The 21,105-nt window shown below is 32.6% G+C and overlaps 2 protein-coding genes across 3 annotated transcripts; one reads left to right on the top strand and one right to left on the bottom strand.

Moving 5' to 3' along the window:
• Positions 1–964: 964 nt before the first annotated feature.
• LOC125876215 (leucine-rich repeat extensin-like protein 3) lies at positions 965–1,423 on the bottom strand. The gene has a single exon (XM_049557328.1). The coding sequence runs from the start codon at positions 1,421–1,423 to the stop codon at positions 965–967; it is 459 nt and encodes a 152-aa protein (XP_049413285.1).
• A 10,958-nt stretch (positions 1,424–12,381) lies between these two features.
• LOC125876882 (beta-amylase) lies at positions 12,382–16,457 on the top strand. 2 transcript variants are annotated; one of them, XM_049558141.1, is made up of 8 exons: positions 12,382–12,772; positions 13,672–13,737; positions 13,834–14,232; positions 14,332–14,496; positions 14,783–15,050; positions 15,162–15,367; positions 15,792–16,031; positions 16,112–16,457. In XM_049558141.1, the coding sequence occupies exons 1-8, from the start codon at positions 12,572–12,574 to the stop codon at positions 16,301–16,303; spliced, it is 1,737 nt and encodes a 578-aa protein (XP_049414098.1). In that variant the 5' UTR covers positions 12,382–12,571; the 3' UTR covers positions 16,304–16,457. The 2 variants fall into 2 exon arrangements, with proteins under 2 accessions (XP_049414098.1, XP_049414099.1); XM_049558142.1 differs by having other exon boundaries at positions 14,783–15,046; positions 15,158–15,367; positions 16,112–16,452.
• The last annotated feature ends 4,648 nt before the right edge of the window (positions 16,458–21,105 follow it).

The raw sequence follows: 21,105 nt of genomic DNA, 5'->3' as shown, positions 1-21,105 counted from the left end.
GGTTCTATCCCGGTATATAGTGGGACGGGACGGAACTGAGCCTCCATCTCGGTAGTTCCGGTCCGGTTCATCCCGGTACTGGTCAACAACCCGGTCAAACCGTCCCGTTCCGGTCCGGTACCGGTTCGTTCCGGTCCGGTGGTCCCATTCCGGTCCGGTGCCCAGCACTTTCATTGGATTCTCAACTTTGGCTTTCAACTGTTAGTACTTAAATCCAATTGAAGGACCATCAACCAACGCATCACATTTTTATTTAATTTTTTTTGTTTTTGGTCATCATTTTGAGGAAAATATATCCACATTTTCGTTTTTTTAAAAAAATTAAAAAAATTCTTGGAGTACAATTTTCTATGAAGGCATGAACCATATCATCCTTTTGAGTTTGATTATTACGACCCTTTGCTCCTCTATTTAATTTGATTAATAATGAGATTGACCTCTTCTAATTCTTCTTGATTATCATTATTATTAGTCCAAATAGAAACCATCCACACAAAACCACTTGATCATTTTTTTTTTTTTGGTTTGTGAATTTTAAAATTATAAGGTGGAGAATCAATCGTAAATGTTTTGATAGTCAAGCAATCGAGTTACTAAAATTTTCTCGGAGGAATTTATACAATAATTTTGTGAAGTAATCGAATGAAGAAGAACCAATGCTAACCCCAAATTCAATTCCATAAAAAGAATACTATTTTTGTCATCCCCAAATTCTCTCTTTTCCCCAATTAGAATAAGGAAAATTATAATCTTTGTTAATGTAAGAAAATTGTTCAATGGCTTAGCAGAATAAACAAGAATCAGATTCATGATACTAAAAATTACAATGGAAGACAAAATTGTCTGAAAAAAAAAATCAAATCTGCTACCAAAAACCAGTAGCAGCGAGATGCCAAATTTTTCTATACAAAACACTAAAATGTTAATCGAAATTAAGGGTAACAGATGAGAAGATCAGAAAAATCTAAGATTGCACTGGACCTGGCGACACCGTCACGGGGCTGGGAGGGCTCAATGTTGGCGGCGGAGTTAATGAGACAGCTGGCGGCGGAAGCGGCGGCGGAGTGGAGACCACGGTGTCTGGAGGCGGCGGTGGTGTTAAATTAGGAGTTTCAGGGGTAGGATTATCTGGTGGTGGTGGTGGGGGTGGGGGTGGGGGTAAGTTAGGATTTGGAGTATTAGGCTGTGAAGGAGTAGAAATTGGCAATGGTGAAATTGGGTTATTGGTGTTAGTGGAGGTAGTGGGGGGTGGGTAAACGATGGGGCTTTGGTACTGATTTTGGTCACAAGAATCACCAGAACATTTGTTTTCCCCCTTCTGATTGTGATGCCTAAGTAACCCAAATCCCAATATAAGACCAGTAACAACTAGAACAGTGACAATGAAGATGAAGATCTTGGTTGCTTTCCCTACATAACACATTTTCTTCTCTTTTTTTCACTTTTCTGGGTTTGGCTAAAGAAAATGATGAGTTACTGAGTAGTTGTTGTATATATGAGCTAACCTAGGCTGTTATTAGTAGTATTGTAACTTTTAGTTCTGCTTTTTCAATCTGTTGGCAGGTGAAACAGAGAGGGTCTGTTCCCTTGGCTTTTTTCACCTTTTGTATATTGTTTATTATACTACTCTATACTTCTTTTCCTTCTTGTCATAGTCTTTTGGGTAGTTGGGACCAATTTGGACTACATTTTGAGTGAGCTGTGACTTGTGAGCACTTGGGATGCAACAAATGTATAGGAATGAAGATTTTGAGCTGGGGTGGATGCACTATCGATATATGGATTCATTCAAATTCAATATTTTTAACATGAAATGTCGATTTATAAGTGCAAGAAGTAATTTCGGAAATACAATAGGATTGTGTACGCCTAACCCTTCAAGTGTACTGTTGATTTATCATACTTTCGTTCCCTATGTGCACCTAACAATGCATTTTCTTGAAGGATCTAGCACCAGTATTAAAGAGTCCAAACGACTTAAATTTGAATTATAATTTTAAAAATAGAGTGAGTTTAATACTAAAAAGTTTTAAAATTAAACCCATCAAATTAAGAGGTAAAGGTGGCAGTATGGCATGTGATGCCAATTAGGAGAGAAATCATTGTTTAATGTTAGTTTTGTTTTGATTGTTACATTTCACTTAATAATTAGCTGTTATGGCGCAATGAAGTGAATGTTAGTTGGTATGAGAATAATCGGATACCGATGGAAAAAAATGGGGCTGGTCTTTCTTGGTCAATTTCAGAACATTTTGTCTTCATCAACTGTTCTTAATTAGGACAAAATTCTCTTCAGTTATCCTTATTATTAGATTTTTTTGAGAATTGTACAAAAAAAATTTATTTCTTGTCTTGAATTTATAAAGTAAAAATATTTTGGGGATATTTTTTTAAATTAATGATACTTATTTTAAGATGGATGAGTATTAGTTTATTCCCAATCTCGTTAAGGAGGAGTTAATATCACAAAAGGTCACTCAACTTTGAGAATTTATCTAGTGAAGGCATTAAACTTTATTTTGTAGCAATAACATCATTCAACTTAGGTATTTGTATCAATAAAATTATTTAACTAAATTTATCATTAATTAAATATATGATATTCTTTTTTACCAAACAAAGTTTAATGAATTCTTAAAGTTGAGTGACCTTTTGGGATATTAATTCCGTTAAGGAGAGAGGGTGAGGATCTCTAAATTGATTTTTTTAGAAAGAGATATGATTAGTTTAATGCACTACAATACCATTATATATAATTTTAATTTTGATTGAAGATAGTTGACATATAGAAGTAGTGAAAATTAAATATTTCACCATAATGGCTTCTCACTTCTCTAATTAGATATAGATACAGACAGTGAGTACATATCTTAATCAGTGTTAAAAGTTAGAGGTGAGGCAGAGCATTTTACTTAGCATAGGATGAGGGGTAAGTCGAGATATGGGGTATTAAGTCTTATGAATCTTTAAAATCTTAATTTATAATATAGTATAATAATATAATAATAAAAAATTACAAAAACACATCAATTGGAAATAATCACAAACATGATTAAAAAAACTCATAGAAAATAAAATTTCTAACATGATTATATCAGTACAAATAATCTAATATATAAACTTTCTAATAGTAAAAGAATCATTATTTCTAAAAATATATTATTATCATACTATACAATTTAACCCCTAAAAGAAAATAATCAATAAAACTTATTAGTATTATAATAAAAACATCACTCCATCATAAATAAGAAAAAAATTACTTTCAAATAGTTAAATAAAATATGATAATTTTAATACATAAAATAAAATCACCCTAACTAAGATCCGCACTTGCAAAGGCGGAGCCATGATTAAGAGGTTGGGGAAACTAAATTTCTTTTTTTTTTAAAAAAGAGGGGGTTCGAACCCACAACTCTAGCGTGAAAAGTATTTCCACGTTCACTTTTTTACTCTGAATCATCAATCAATTTTGTTAGGAATTCACAAATTAATATACTTATATTTATTTAATTTTCTAGTACAACTATAGAGTAAAACTATTATATTCGTCTAAAATTACGAATCCCCACCTAACTTCACCTTTGCACACTTAAATCTTAGGGGATTTTGCTAGAGCCCCACTCTGAAACGACTCCCAATAAAGTCTTTTATAACACTGATCCTAATCCCTTATTAATAAACTAGACATCGAACCCCGTGCTAGCACGGGCCCAATGTGTATCATTTTTTGTTTCAATTTATGTGACAAAGACAAAATTAAAAAGTTAATCAAACTTTAATATTAATTTAAAATAGTTTAAATTTTTAATTATTGTTAACTATGGTAAAAATTTTTTTATGTCTTTTAACATTCTAAATTGCTAATTATTGTTGTATGATTTGTAATATCTTTTACGCAATTTTGAAATAATAAAGGTTATTTCTTCTTTCTCAATTTATGTGGTACTAATAAAAATTTCGAGATTCAATCAATTTTTTTTTGTCTTTAAAATATTCTATTGTTAATTACTGTAAATTATTGTACTTTCTAAGTAATTTTCAAATAATATATATTATTTCATTTGTCCAATTTATGTGTCACCGATAAAATTTGAAGAGTTAATCAGATCTTTTACATATTTTTATATCTTTTGAATATTTAAGTAAATAATTATTGTGATTTATAATATTTTATACAATTATTTTAAAAAAATTAAACAACAAACAAAACGAATTCATCATAGGAAAATTACCAAAGCATCCTTGAATACATCAATAATGGGTCCCACTTTTTGTTTAAAAAAATATGCATATTGGGAGGATATTTTTGTCCAAAGTGGAAATAGAATAAGTATAAAGCATTAAAGTCTTTTAAAATTTTAAATTGTTAATTCTTATTGTATGATTTGTAATACTTTTACGCCATTTTCAAATAATAGAGGTCATTTCTTCTTTCTCAATTTATGTAGTACTAAAAAAATTTTGAGATTCAATCAATTTTTTTTGTCTTTGAAATATTTCTAGCTGTTAATTACTGTAATTTATAGTACTTTCTAAGAAATTTTCAAATAATATATATTATTTCATTTGTCCCAATTTATGTGTCACCGGTAAAATTTGAAGAGTCAATCAGATCTTTTATATATTTTTATATCTTTTAAATATTTAAGTAATTAATTATCGTGATTCATAATATTTTATACAATTATTTAGTATAGTAAAATAAATTTAAAAGAAACAAACAAAACGAATTCATCATAGGAAATTACCAAAGCATCCTTCAATACATCAATAATGGGTCCGACTTTTTGTTTTTAAGAAATTGCACATTCGAAGGATATTTTTGTCCAAAGTGGAAATATTGTGTAAAAAATGTGTATTTATTGTGATTTTGAATGTTTTGTGGGGTAATAGGACGCACGCAAAGTTAAGGTCTTTTTTTGAAAATCTGGGACAACTTCAAGTATCACTTAATGTTTTTTCTCAACTTTCGTAAACTATGTGTCAGATCAAAATCAGATTAACAAATTCAAAAGGAATAATTAATAAATATATATAGAAATGACATATTTATTATTTTGTTAACTAAATAATAAATATGTAACTAAATATCTTGTTAACTTTTGATTGAAAGCTAACAAGATAGTTACATTCATAGTTGCATTGTGGCTTATTATATATAGAATTTCTATTTCTATTTCTATTTTAAAAACCTTTGATTAAGATGAGGTAGAAGATGTACATGTGCTCCATGTCTTACTCATGCTTTGACAACTACACCTCACTACCCACCCACCCCTAACCAAGACCCCAATCCAACCCAACCCATACAAGGAAAAGAAGAAAAGTTCAAAAAATTGCATATTGGCTAAAGTTACTTTTCACAAATTTCAACCCTCAACCATTAAACAAATAAAAATCTCACCCATTGTTGACAGCCTTAAACTCAACCTCTTCCATAGGCTCCACTCATACCTAAGTCTATTAATGCCCATACTCCAAAGCAGACCGTCTTTCCCCATGTTTTACTTCTTACCATCAATGGTTTTGTTCCTTGTCCATTTTTTCATTTTTAGTTGTTCTTAATTATTTATTTATTTTGACAAATCAAGAAAATATAAAATATTTTTACCTATTATACCCTCAATTAATTATTTTAAAAAAGGTAGAACTTCTTGAAAATCTTAAGTTTTTAATTCATGAACTTCATAATTAATAGGGATAAAATGGTAAATTCACTATGTCAATAATTGTTTACTTAATAGGTGTGTCAATTCAAAAGTGAACAAGTAATTAAGGACATAGGGAGTAATAACTTGGACAGTTGGACCGATACTAGTTCCGCATCTTGTCTCAATTTGTTTATTTTATTTTAATTTAATATAAAATTTAAGTAATATTTTTTTTGGAATTATATGATTATAAACTAAAGATATTTCAAACGTGCCAAAATGTCAAAATATTATGATCATAAACATATCATCTGAAAAGTTAAGAATAAAAGATTGCCAAAAAAAGGAGACATTTTTTATGAAATACAGTAAATTAAAATGGAAGAAGTACTAGAAATGTGATCAACAATGAATAATCTTTTCTATTTCTCATTCCGTGCTTGATATATTCTTCAAAATTCTAATTAACTTGAATTCATAACCTAAGACCCATAAAAAATAAAGCTCTCAAATAAAACTCGAAACTTATAATTAAAATCACTAATACAATTCATTTATCTCATTTTTTCTTCCATGAATGCGTAGGTGCGAATAAATGTGGAGGTGTTAGTAGGAGGATATTTGGGAAAACCAGCGTACCAGTATTGCCTGCCATGTCACCCTTAAATGAAGCTGGCAATGTCAGTGCCTTTTGGTCTTTTTCTTCATTGACCTCTTAATTTACATCAACGTCCTTAATATTTCCATAAACTAACAAAAATGCCCCCATTTCTTCTCTTTCTCTCTTTTCCCCCCTTCATCTCTATTGACTTTTCATTTTTCACCTTGTAACTTTGCGTCTTCGAGCCGATATGATTCACGGGAGTCCTGCTGCAGTTTGCCACATCACAAGTTGCAAGCGTGGCACCAACTCACTTGTTTGTCAATTAGTATCTCTTTTTAAATAGTTATAATCTAAAGGGATAAGAGTCTGAAAAATACTTCAACTTTGGTCGGATTTGTTGTTGCGATACTAAACTTTCATGAAAAATACGGTATTAAATAGTCTAGGGAGGTAATAAGTCCTTATGAAAGTTTAGTATCGCAACAGCAAATCCGACCAAAGTTGAAGTATTTTTCAGACCCTTATCCCTAATCTAAAAGTTACCTTTATAACTTTAAAAAATAATTTAACCATGCTTTATTATTATACTAGATACAGGACCCCGTGCCAGCACGAGGCCCAATTATTAATATTTTTTGTCTCAATTTATGTGATTTCATGGAACTTGAGAAGTTATTAAAAAATTTATACTCCTATAATTTTTAAAAATATTATAAGTTGTTAATTATTATAATTTATAATACTTTGTTTGTTTCGATTTATGTGGCATATATAGGATTTCAAAAATTAACCATTTTTTATGTCCTTTAAATATATTAAATTGTTAATTATTGTAATTTATAGCACATTTTTAATTTTCAAATAGTATATTACTTCCATGGCCCAATTTATGTGGCATTGATAGATTTTTTGGAGTCAAGTGATTTTCTTATATGTATTTTATTTTTTTCTAAATTGTTAATTATTGTGATTAATTGTACTTTTTATGTCAATATAAAATAATATATGTTTATCATTTAACCCATTTTATGTAGTACCAATAGAATGTCACGAGTCAGTCAATTTTTTTTTATATAACTTTTAAATATTTTCGTCGATTTCAAATAATATATGTTTATCATCTAATCCATTTTATGTGGTACCAATAGAATATAAGAGTCAATCAATTTTTTTATATAATTTTTAAATATTTATATTGTTACTTATTGTGATTTATAATATTATTTATATAATTTTTAAATCTATAACCAATAAAAAAGAATAAGAGATATAAATGTAATATAATGAAAAGACTAAATAGAAATATTACTATTCCTATTAAAGGAAAAACGGAATGAGGAGCCGACATAGTATTGTGAGCCCATCAGTTCAGCCCACACAGTTCAATAAAAGAAGAGTAACTTTCACATGTAGCAAACACAAAATTCATATTTGTATGTTATATCAAAGTTTACATAATTGCGCTTCATAACAAACATAGATATGTATATTTCGCTATACATATACAAAAGAAAACAGTTGTATAATCTGTTTTGGTATACATATACAAAAATATCAATTGTATAAAGTGAGAGAGGCGAGTGAGCAAACGAGATCTGGGAGAGGGGAGAGAGAGGAACGAAAATATATGTATATATACAATTTTCACGCATTTTATATATTTGCGTTTTTGTATAAAGTTAGAGAGGCGACTGAGAGAGCGAGATCTGGGAGGGGAGAGAGGGGAACGAAAATATATGTATATAAACAATTTTCTCCCGCTTTATACAAACACAAACACATTTTATACAATTTGCATTTTTTGTATAAAGTGAGAGAGGCGAGTGAGGGAGCGAGATCTGGGAGAGGGGAGAGAAGGGAACGAAAATATATGTATATATACAATTTTCTCTCGCTTTATACAAACACAAATGCACTTTATACACTTGCGTTTGTATAAAAAAACGAGAGAGGCGAGGGAGAGAACGAGAGTAGCGAGCGAGATTCACCAGGAGAGAGGTGAAATAGCAACAGTTTGCTATGAGGTACAATTAAATCAAACTATATTTATAACATTTAATTTGAATTAATAGTTTGTTATTATATACAATTTTCTCATAAAAGAATAACTTTTTGATTGGAAATATGAGTTATTAGGTAAATGTTGATTGTTTTTTTGGTCTAATAAAGAAAAAGTACATCCTTAAAGCAAGAGATTACAAAGAGTTAAAAGAAGGAAAAAGTAGAAAGTGCCGAAAATAGCCTTTGTCATACAAGCAGGCATGTTGACGAAGACATGCCTACTTGTAGACTCTTCTACTAAGTAGTAAGAAGAGTTTTAAGTTAAAATTTTAAAATTTGATTTATCGTAAATACGAATTATTTTAAATAAATATTATATCAAAAGAATTAAAATATTGAGAGGAGTTCATATCTAATATTTGGTCTGTTTAGAGGAAGATTTTGAGCTGATGTTCACTGAAATCCGTTATTGAAAAGATTTAAAGCTCAAATTTTAAATCTAGACCTATTGCAAAGGTGAACAATTTCGAGTGAATAATAAATGAAAAGACTTAAAACATCAAGAGCGATTCATATCTAAAATTTTGGACTATTTAGAGAAGATTCGAGTTGGTCTGGATTGAAAACAAAAAATTCAACACAAGTGCTCAATGAGAAAGATGAACTGCTGCAATATATAAATATTATTGTATAACAGTGTATATGAATGTATATACATTTCCGATACATAATTAAATAGCATATACACTATTTGTACAATATAGATATATTACATATATATTACGTATACATGTGATTATTTAATTGATTTTTTTTTATCGATGGTATATTTATGTAAAGAAGACCTATTAATTATATATGCTACAGTTAGTGTAGAATCAGAATATATGCCTTAAAGTGCATGCAGATTTGGAATTGAAACTCATCTATGTTGGATCTGCTGAGGATGATACATATGACCAACAACTAGAAAGTGTGTTTGTTGGCCCTATTTATCCATTTTTCTTTCCTTAATTAATTAATATATTTATGACAATTTTATAAAATATTGAATTTGATGAATATTAATTTTGTCTCAAACAAATGTATTAAAGTTTTTTAATGAATACAAACTAATATATAACAATGTAAAATTATCTAAATTTGTAAATGAATTTTGTTGTTTGCATTCTAAAGTTGTAATACAAACAAATGTATATCTATTTATTAGATCAATACAAACCAATGTATATCAATAAATACCAATTTTGATCTAAACAAATGCATATAAATTTGTTAGGTGAATACACATTAATGTATACCTACATAAAATTAGAAAGACACTAATACAAACAAATGTATATGTAACGATATGATTCTGTCGTTAGTAAAAATCCAATGGGAAAAGAATTGGGGCCAGAAAACTTTTGAGTAGTAACTTGAAATTTCCTAGCCTAGTCCAGATTTTGACAAAATCGGAGTCAGGCGAGTCTAGAGAAATCTGGTAACAATTAGGTGATCTAATTATGATTTTGATCACATGTGTAGATAACTAAGACGTTAAGAAACCCGTATGACTTTACGAAATTGAATTTGGGTGAGTAGAACTCCCATAAATGATCTTAGTGTGAAAGAGTGGTTTTTGAATGTCAAGGGTTGAAGGTGTGTTGTGAAATGAGGATTGGAATTCAAAAATTCCAGCATTCTGTCTCTGTGCATGCCGCTGTAGCGGGACAGACGCGACTTAAGTTGGAAATAAAACCCCAAAAATGTTTTATTCTGCACTTTTTGGCTTTGAAAGCTAGGAGACGACCCCAGACGAGTTCTTGAGGCTAAAGGTAAGATTTTAGCTCCCCGAATCCGTGTTTCGATCCGTAGAACTTAGTTTCTTGGGTAATTATCGATGAGGGAGGGTTTTGATTTGTGATTTATGGTGGGAAAAAGCCCTAAATTGGGTATTAGGATCTTGGGTTTGGTCTAGGGTTATTGGGTTTGTTATAATCCAGATAATTAGACCTTTGATTGTTGATCTTTGCGTTAAATGTATATTTTTAGACCACGAACAAGCGAGAAGAATCCGGAAAGGAAGATTCAAGTGCCTTAGGGGATTCAAGCTTGAATTCGAGGTTGTGATGATTGTGATTTCATATTGTGTGATGTATGTTTGTTCTTGATTCATTATAATACGTGTATGTATGTGAATGTTGCATAATTGATCACACTAATGTAATTGAGTATAAATGAATGATTGTAGCTATGAACCAACACTTGATTGCATGATTATGAGAATGTACATTGTGATTGTGATTGTGACTTGTTGAATGAATCAGGTGTTGCGTTCTGACACATTAACTTGGATCGGTTGCCACGTTCCGGCATAAACATTGGATCAGGTACCACGTTCCGGTATGCTAACAGTTTGGATTTGGGTTCCATGAGAGGACCATTGACTTATCGTAACTGTGTAATTGAGAAATGTGAAACTGCACCTTGTTCGTAAAGGATGATAATATTGTGTATGTTCGGTGTATGCATGTTATTATTATGTCGGAATAACTTATGTATGTTGCACTTAGTGGGATAGCCGTGTGATCCTACCATTACACGTGGTTGTGTACTGATACTACACTTGCTTGTTCTTTGTTGAGTACAGGGCATCTTCAGACAGCTATTAATAGACCTCAACTAGGTGACTATTGAGCGTGACCGGATTCAAGGGTGAGTCAGTTCTTTCAGGCTGCCATGGATCTTTCTCATTTAAGTCCACTCTTTTCAGACTCAGACTATTTGTTAAGGTGTTTGTTTAGTTTCGGGGTTGTACCCCTTGTTCTTAGACTTGTCATTAGTAGAGTTTTGGTACAATGACTTTCAGGTGTAGGGGTTGAATTTCTGCATTAGTTGGTTAGTTATTTGTTAAAACCTTGGAGTTTATGGGGACTTCATTTTTTTATTGTCATTTAAACCTGCTTCCGTATCTTCAAATGCCTTAGTTTTCATAAAATTTGTTAGTTTGGGTTGTAGTAATGGTTCTCCCACCGGAAGGTTAGTGTGAGTGCCAATCACGACGGTCTGGATCGTGACAGTATACCAATTTATTAATGATTACAAATGTATCCAATGCAAATGTATAACTATGTAAAATTAGAAAGATAATAATGCAAAATAATTTGTAGATAGTGGACTTCGTAGGAATAAAAGGAAAGATTAGTCATAATCAAATATCTTTGGCTAATTTTAAGGAGAGAGATAATTCCAAATAACCTTTTGCTAATTTTAAGGAGAAATGATTGGAAGTAGAATAGAGAGATGATAAATATCTTTTATTATTTTTAAAAAAAAATTGAAGAAAGATGAGTGTGAATAGAAATTCCTCTCCTATATTTGTGCAAAATACATCTTATCACTATTAATTACCAATTCTTTTAAGACATTCATTTGCTAAATGATTACTCTATTTAGCTAAAACATGTCAATTTAATCTAAGAGTTATATGTATGTATCAATTCCTAAACATATAATTTTGAAAAATTCCCCTTTTTTTTATACATAAAAAAAACTTGATATAATTTTGAAAAAGTTGCCCTTTTTATACATGAAAAAAAAAACTTGTGAAGTATATATATAGAGAGAGTATGTACATTAGTTGCTTGTATATTGGTTTAGCTAATAAAATGTCCTGCTAGCACGTGTTGTTAAAAGATGACAGAGTAGCAGTAGTCGAAAATCTCCTTCTGATATTATTATTTTTTTTGATCAGAAAGAAATTTATTTTATTTTTATATAAAATACTCTGATCACTCATTAGGGTATGATGAAATTTGTTCACTTCTACAATTCACGTGAACATGATTAGTGCAAAAGCTGAAAAAAGGGCAACTAGGAAAACGACACAAAGCAAAAAAAAACACGATTCAATGAAAAAGATGTACCTGCCTACTCCTTCCGTCCGTTTTAAATTAATTGTCATGTTTTTCTTTGGTATTTAACTCGAAACTAAATTGAATTAAATCATTTCGAACACGATTTGATGCCAAAAAAAAAAAGTATGTACGTGCATGAAACGAAACTCTATGCTACAGTTGTTTCGTTTTCAATGTTTTTGTGGTAATAGCTAGAACTAGAAGAATCCATTTTTTTTCAAAATCAAATTTTAGGATCCACACATACAAAAACATTGCAGTCCACAAAAAAGTGTTCCATAAGGATTATTTGATTCTGTGTGATGAATGTCTTTACACTAGATATTTTTAACATTTTTCTTTTGCAGTGCTATAAATTAATATTGTTCTGAATTTTTAAGCCAGAAACAGGAAGAAATTTGTTGATATTTTAGATGAATATCAGCATGGCTAGCGTTGGAACTTCAAATTTAGGTGTTTTGCCTGAGGTAATGGGATTTCCACACCAAGAATTGTCTCTTGTTATGATTAAGAAATTCAATCTGGCAAGAAAACAAGTTTTGCGGCAAAATGTCACATTTTCTTGTAATCGAAAGACTGGAATTACTCGTGCCATTGCACCAGAAGCAACAAAGGTAACAAATTTTTCCTCTGTTCTTTCAATTTTGAGTCTTTTGTGTGCCTGTTTTGTTGAGAGGTGATTAAACGGCACACGACACACCTATCCAAGGATATGACCTAGATAGGAGGTTTTGGATGTCGAAGATTAGGTAAAATGATTAGTAGCTAGTTGAGCATCGTCTAGTTTACCTTCTATGTATTGTTATTATTGCTTTCTTATTATTTTACTCTTCGATTGTAGTATTACCTGTTGTTGTCTTTGATTTGATTGTTATATTATTTGTTGTTGCTACTTCTCTTTTCTTCATTGTTTTTGTACCTGTTTTGAGTCGAGGATCTATTGAAAATAGTCTCTCTAGCTATCTTGACAAGGTAGGAGTAATGTTATGTATACTCTGTCTTCCAAGACGTTACTTGTGGGATTAGATTGTGTATGTTGTTGTTGTGTGCATAGACTGTGAATGAGAAGTGATTTATGTGCGCATTGAATGATTTTTGGCACTGATCGTCTACCCTTATGATATGTGTCTATGGTAGTTGTTTAAGAAACTGATAGCTTTTGCTAATTTAGGAGTAGCATTATCAATAGTAAAACACTTTCCTTCAATGGTGGCTTTGCAGTTTGAAGATGTTCTGTCATCGTCGAGGGGTTTATTGTTATGTTTTCTTAATCTAATCTTTATTTGGAGTAAATTCTGTTTGATAGTAATTCCTAGATAGTCCATTGTGGGCAAGTAGATATTTTGACTAGGCCAATCTTTCTGAAGATATCCAGTGAGGTAGAGAAACAATTATGCATATAGTTCACAAAACAGAACGGAGATAGAATACCAACCTGCAGCATCTACATTGTCTTTAGAGAATTCGATATTTCATAGAAGAATGACTTCTCTGAGTTTCTCTTTTTATGCAGGTTACGGGTCCAACATTGAGTAGTGTCCCTTTAGCTAACTATGTGCCTGTTTATGTAATGCTTCCAGTAAGTCATAAACCTTGTCATTGATCATGAAACTACATTGATGCAGATGCTAGTTTTAACATTGTCCGCTTCTTCTTTTCTGCTGGTGACAAACAGTTAGATGTTATTTCAATTGACAATGTTTTTCGGGACCAAGTTAAGTGTGAGAAGCAGTTCAAGGAGCTGAGAGAAGCCGGTGTTGATGGGATCATGGTGGATGTCTGGTGGGGAATTGTAGAGTCCAATGGCCCCGGGCAATATGATTGGTCTGCGTATAGGAGTTTGTTCCAACTTGTTCAAAAGATTGGCCTCAAAATACAAGCTATTATGTCATTCCATCAATGTGGTGGCAATATAGGAGACGATGTTTTCATTCCTATACCCAAATGGGTACTAGCTATCGGAGAAAACAACCCTGATATTTTCTATACTAATCGGACTGGTACAAGGAACAAGGAATGCCTCTCACTTGCTGTGGATAACCAACCTCTGTTTGAAGGTCGAACTGCTATCCAGGTAATTCTCAGAAGGATCAATCCAACTCTTATGCTCAGATATGGATAAACGTATTGATTTATGAGCTTAGGCTCTACTTAAAATTCCTGATGCATTTAGATTTACAGCGACTACATGAGGAACTTTAGAGAGAACATGTCTGACTTCTTAGAAGCTGGAAGCATAGTAGACATAGAGGTAGGACTTGGTCCTGCTGGTGAGCTTAGATATCCGTCGTACACTCAGTCTCAAGGATGGAAATTCCCCGGCGTTGGAGAATTTCAGGTCAGACTTGGCTCAAGCGGCTACTTAAAGATCAACCACTTTGTGACTCAAGATTCATAACTTCTTATTCATTTTGCTACTTTCGAGGGTGTTTGTCTAAGCTTATAAACTGGTCAGACTGGCTTATAAGCATTATTTTTATGCGATTGGCAAATACTCAAAGTGCTTATAAGTTGGTCACCCCCAACTCATGTTTTTTCAGCTTATAAGCACTTTTAGTTTGACCAAAATATTTACTGTTTTATCCTTATAATCCGCTAATCCAAATGGGCTCTAAATGTTGCAGTGCTACGACAAGTACATGAGAACAGATTTCAAGGAGGCAGCAACAAAGGCAGGCCACTCAGAGTGGGATCTTCCAGATGATGCAGGAACATATAATAATGTACCCGCTGAAACAGGATTCTTTGGATCAAATGGTACATACCTTACCGAGAAAGGGAAGTTTTTCTTGACCTGGTACTCTAGCAAGCTACTGCTTCACGGAGATCAGATCCTTGATGAAGCAAACAAAGCTTTCCTGGGATGCAAAGTGAAGCTATCAGCTAAAGCAAGTCTTCATCCACCTGGAAATTCTTTAGTCTTGGCATTATTGATCCCTTTCGAGTTTTGACAGCACAAGTTAACAGAATTTTCCCTTCTGTCAATTTTGCTCGAGCAGGTAGCTGGAATTCACTGGTGGTACAAAGATGCCAGCCATGCTGCAGAGCTAACAGCAGGATTTTATAATTTGGATGATCGAGATGGTTATAGACCAATAGCAAGGATGTTATCGAGGCACTATGGTACCTTTAATTTCACGTGCCTTGAGATGAGGAATTCAGAACAACCAGCTTATGCTAAGTCTGGCCCTCAAGAGCTAGTTCAACAGGTTAGAAAAGAGAGTTGCATGTTTTATGCCACTTTAACATCCAGTGTAGATCTTGGACAAACTGTGACTTAACGTTATACTCCCTCCGTCCCAATTTAAGTGTCCTAGTTTAACTGTGCACTAAGTTTATGAAAGGGGAGACACTGAATCTTGTGGTCTTAAATTAAAGATGCATGTGTGTAGTCCTTAAAATCTCATGGTCTTAATCTTGCCATGTAGAACGTTGGAATTGGAAAGCTTACTAAATATAGAAAGAGACACTCGTTTTGGGACAGATCAAAAAGGAAAGTAAGACCACTTAAACTGGGACGGAGGGAGTACCAGTTCTGAGAGACCTAATTTTACAGAGGAAAGACTTAACATTTTTTCGCGAACAACTAGCTAAGGACTGCTATTAACCAAGACTTTACCTGATTATGTACAGGTTTTGAGTGTTGGCTGGAAAGAGAACATTGATGTAGCAGGTGAGAATGCACTTGCAAGATATGACGGCTATGCCTACAACCAAATCCTTCTCAACGCTAGACCAAATGGTATCAACAAAAATGGTCCACCAAAACTAAAAATGGCTGGGCTGACTTACCTTCGATTATCTGAAAAACTCCTTCAAAGTAGGAACTTCAGAACCTTTAAAACATTTGTCAAGAAAATGCATGCTGATCTGGTAAGTAGCCTCTTAACTTTTCAGTGTTACTGTTAGAAAAGCGTTGAGTTTATAATTCCTGCGATTGGTGTCTTTTACAGGATTACTGTCCTGAATACGAAAAACCAGCTCCCCTGGGCAGATCAAAAGGGGAGATTTCAATGGATGAACTTCTTGAAGCAACTCAACGAACAAAACCATTCCCGTGGGATGAACAGACAGATGCAAGAATTGGCGGTATATTGGCTGAATACTGGGATAGGCTGCTTAACAAGTTCTTTCTATCTAACTGATGCTTACTTTGCCTTGAACTCACAAGCAGGGGAAGTCATATTATGCATCTGCATTTATATGTAAATTTGAATGAAAAGATATATAGGAGACTTTTATGTCCATATTACAATACTCATACATGCTGCTATGAAAATCTAAATGTCCGTCTTATATTAGTCAAAATACTAGGTGATGTCTTCCCATTTGTCATAGCCTTAGTGGACATAGTTACATGATATTCTGTAAAATTACTCGAGCCATGTGCAAACTAGCCCTCGAGGTATTTTTTCTTAAAAATATAAGGAAAAATACCTCTTTTTAAGCAGTAACATATATTGATTTTTCATAAGCTGAAAGAAGAATTACCTTAAATACTTTTCAAATCTTGATTAAATGCAAATTAATGTTCTATTATTTAAAAAAAAAATTTAATCGATTAACCAAACATAAACAACTAATTATTTAAAATGTATCAGGTTGCCCTGCTGGCTGCTATTATTGAACTCTCACTATAAAGTTTGAATTTTAGGCCCCAAACTTGTTGAAATGAAACAAAAATGTAGCAGCTTGTCCTGTAGGATGCTATTATTGAATTCTCGCTATAAAGTTTGAATTTAGGCTCACAAACTTGTTGAAATGAAACAAAAATGTATCAGTTTGCCCTGTTAGCTGCTATTATTGAATTCTCACTATAAAATTTGAATTTAGGCCCCCAAACTTGTTGAAATGAAACAAAAATGTATCAGCTTGCGCTATTGGCTGCTATTATTGAATTCTCACTATAAAGTTTGAATTTAGACCCCCAAACTTGTTGAAACGAAACAAAAATGTATCAGCTTGCCCTCCCACCCTTTTCTCATCTCATCCTCATTATTTTTTTTTCTTTTTTCTTATACAAAACTGAAGATCATCGAACTTAGCTTTATCATTATTGTTCCCAAATTGAAGTTAATTTCCTTCAACAATGGCAGTCAAAAGTAAAATTGAAGCTAATTTTTTTCAAAAATGGCAACCAAAAATTGAAGCTAATCCCTTTTAATGATGACATCTATAGCTATACCCTCAAGCTCCACATCTTTTATCAACAAGGTTTGTGCCTACATTAAAAGTAAAATTTTGATGCAATTTTCTTGAATTTTGGGTGATTCATTGTTTGATGTTTCATAATTGTGGGGCAAAAAAATATCTTTCAATAATAATAAAAAGAAAAAAAATAACTATTATTTTTTACGTGGCTCTGATGTAGGGTTGATGTGCCACTAATGTGGCGCTAACGAGAGACGTGTGTAATTCACTTTCCATTGTGAGTCTAGTATTGTAGTGTTAGAGTGAGATTAAATTCACTTGAAAGTTGTTAAGGTGTATTTAAATACCCTTATTTTTGAAGTGGTAAAGTAATTTTTCTACATAATTTGACATTCACGTGCAATGTACGTGTATCAAAACAAGTTTGAAATAAATAGAATTTTGGAGAATTTGACGAAAAAGACTATTATGTTGTAAAACTTGAGAACAAAAGAACAATATAAAGAGGAAGAGAAGAAGAATATAAGACAAGAGGAACAATATAAACTAACTTTCTTTCTTTCAAGTGTATTCAACATTATTCTCAACATCAGTATTTATAGGATTACATTGAGGAATACCAAAGGGTGTCATAAACATTACATTAAACATTGAGAATTACTACCCATTAAGGAGGAAATAAACCTAGGAGTTATGGTCATCCAATTAACCATATTATCAACAACATTACTACCAATAAAGGATGAAATTAACCTAAGAGTTATGGTCATCCATTTGACCACATTATCAACGACATTACTACTCATAAAGGAGGGAAATTAACCAAGGAGTTATGGTCATGCATTTAACCACCAAAATGATTTACAACACTCCCCCTTGGATGACCATTGATAGATAATATGCCTCGTTAAAACCTTACTAAGAAAGATCCCTGTGGGGAAAAAATCTTAGTGTAGGACAAAAGAGTACACATATCTTGTAATACGCTTTGTTTGCTGCCACGTTAAAAACCTTGCTAGGAAAACCTATTGGGATAAAACCTAGGTCAAGGGAAAAAGAGTGCAATGCGTAGTTTACTCCCCCTGTTGCGAACATCATTTAATTTCTTGGAGACGACGCATTCCAATCTTGAATATCAACTTTTCAAATGTTGAGGTTGGTAATGCTTTAGTGAACAGATCCGCTAAATTATCAACTGAGCGAATTTGTTAAACATTTATTTCACCTTTCTTCTCAAGATCATGAGTGAAAAAGAATTTTGGTGAAATCTGTTTTGTTCTATCTCCTTTAATATATCATCCCTTCAGCTGAGCTATACATGCATCATTGTCTTCGTACAATGTAGTTGGAATATCTTTTTCCATAGAAAAACCACATATTTCTGGAATATGCTGAGTCATTGATCTCAACCAAACACATTTCCGACTTGCTTTATGGATGACTATTATATCTACATGATTTGAAGAAGTAACAACTAATGTTTGCTTCATTGAACGCCAAGATATAGCTGTGCCTGATTATGCAAATAAATAGCATGTCTGAGATCAAGCTTTATGTGGATCAGACAAATATCCAGCATCTGCATAACCAATCATTTCTGACTTGAATTTATTAGAATAAAATAATCCTGAAGATATCTGAATATATGTTTGACTCTATTTCAATGTCTCTTTGTTGGGGACGAGCTGAATCTTGCCAATAAACTTACTGCAAAACAAATATCTGGTCGAGTATTATTAGCAAGATACATAAGCTCCCCAATGGCACTAAGATATAGAGTTTCATTGCCAAAAAGCTCTTCATCATTTTCTTGAGGTCGAAATGGATCTTTATGTATGTCAAGTGATCTCACAACCATTAGGGTACTCAATGGATGTGATTTATCCATGTAAAATCGCTTCAAAACCTTTTTTGTGTATGCTGATTGATGGACAAATATTTCATTTTTCAAATGCTCAATTTGTAGGCCAAGACAAAACTTTGTCTACCAAGATCTTTCATTTCAAATTCTTTCGTTAAACACTCAACAACTTTTCAAAGCTCTTTAGGAGTGCCAACGATATTTAAATCATCAACATACACATCTATTATAACAAAATCAGATCCAGACCTTTTTATAAAAACGCAATGACAAATAGGGTCATTTTTGTACACTTCCTTTAGCAAAAATTGGCTAAGACTATTGTACCATATTTCCCCTGATTGTTTCAATCTATATAAGGATTTCTGAAGCCTTATCGAACAATTTTCTTGCGAATTTTTATATGCTTCAGGCATATTGTATGCTTCAGGAACTTTCATGAAAATATCGTGGTCCAATGAGCCATATAAATAGGCTGTGACAACATCCATTAGATTCATTTCAAGCTTTTCATGAACTGCCAGATTTATTAGATATTTGAAGGTAATTGCATCTACCACAGGAGAATATGTTTCCACATAATCAATGTCAGGCCTTTGCGAAAAACCTTGTGCCACAAGTCGTGCTTTATATCTTACGACTTCACCTTTTTCATTTCATTTTCGCACAAAAACCCATTTGTACCCCACTGGTTTGACACCTTCAGGTGTTCGGACTATTGGTCCAAAAACTTCACGTTTTTCAAGTGAAGTCAATTCCGCTTGAATTGCTTCCTTTTATTTTGGCCAATCATTTCTCTGTCTGCATTCATTGACAAATTTTGGTTCAAATTGTTGCATTATTTCAACAACAACATTATAAGCAAAAATATTGTCTACCACAATACTATTTCGATTCCACCTTTTTCTCGTTGAGACATAACTTATTGAAATTTCTTCATTCTCATTATTTTCAGTTAGTTAGACCTTATTTGTGGTCTTATAATTTGTTATGTCTCAGAGCTCTTCTTGACCAATTTCCTCCATGGTATGATCTGCATGATCATTTGTTTCTTTTCTTTTTTGAGGATTTTTATCCTTTGAACCAATTGGCCTACCACATTTTAAACGTGGTTTAGACTCATTTGCTTTAACAATTTGTCCTATCGGGACATCAACTCAAACTGGAGCATTTACAGCTGGAATATAAGATTTAGTAACCCTTGGAAGGTTAGTAAATGCATCTGGCAGTTGATTTGCAAAATTTTGCAAATAAATCATCTTTTTAACATCTTGCTTACATTGATTTGTTCGAAGATCTAAATGATATAGAGATAATGAATTCCAATCTATCTCTTTTTTCAACTGCTTATGTTCTCCCCCTAATGTTGGGTATACTGATTCATCAAAATGACAATCAGCAAACCCTGCCGTAAATATATCTCCTGTCATAGGTTCCAAATATTTGATAATAGAAGGAGATTCATACCCAACATACACCCCCAACCTTCTTTGGGGACCCATCTTTGTGTGTAGCGGTGGGGTAATCGGAACGTATACCGCACACCCAAAAATTCTAAGATGGGAAATATTTGGCTCATGACCAAAAACCAATTGTAATGGAGAGAATTCATGATAACTAGTTAGCCTTATGCACACCAATGTTGCTGCATGCAAAATAGCATGCCCCTATATTGAAACAAACAATTTTGTCCTCATTAACAATGATCTAGCTATTAATTGGAGACACTTAATCAAAGATTCCGCTAGACCATTTTGAGTGTGAACATGAGCAACTGGATGTTCAATTGTTATCCCAGTGGACAAACAATAATCATTAAAGGCTTGCGATGTAAATTCACCAGCATTATCAAGACGAATTGTCTTTATTGCATAATCTGGAAATTGTGCTCTTAATCTTATTATTTGAGCCAACAACCTCGCAAAAGCCGTATTG

Source organism: Solanum stenotomum, chromosome 9, assembly GCF_019186545.1.
Source record: "Solanum stenotomum isolate F172 chromosome 9, ASM1918654v1, whole genome shotgun sequence".
In the NCBI taxonomy this organism is placed as follows: Eukaryota; Viridiplantae; Streptophyta; class Magnoliopsida; order Solanales; family Solanaceae; genus Solanum; species Solanum stenotomum.
This window is presented reverse-complemented; position numbering and strand designations above follow the sequence as displayed.

Coding starts and splice junctions, on each gene's coding strand:
- LOC125876215 (XM_049557328.1), bottom strand. CDS start 1,423: ATGTGTTATGTAGGGAAAGCAACCAAGATCTTCATCTTCATTGTCACT.
- LOC125876882 (XM_049558141.1), top strand. CDS start 12,572: ATGAATATCAGCATGGCTAGCGTTGGAACTTCAAATTTAGGTGTTTTG. Junction 13,738..13,833: donor CTGTTTATGTAATGCTTCCA/GTAAGTCATAAA, acceptor GGTGACAAACAG/TTAGATGTTATTTCAATTGA. Junction 14,233..14,331: donor AAGGTCGAACTGCTATCCAG/GTAATTCTCAGA, acceptor TGATGCATTTAG/ATTTACAGCGACTACATGAG.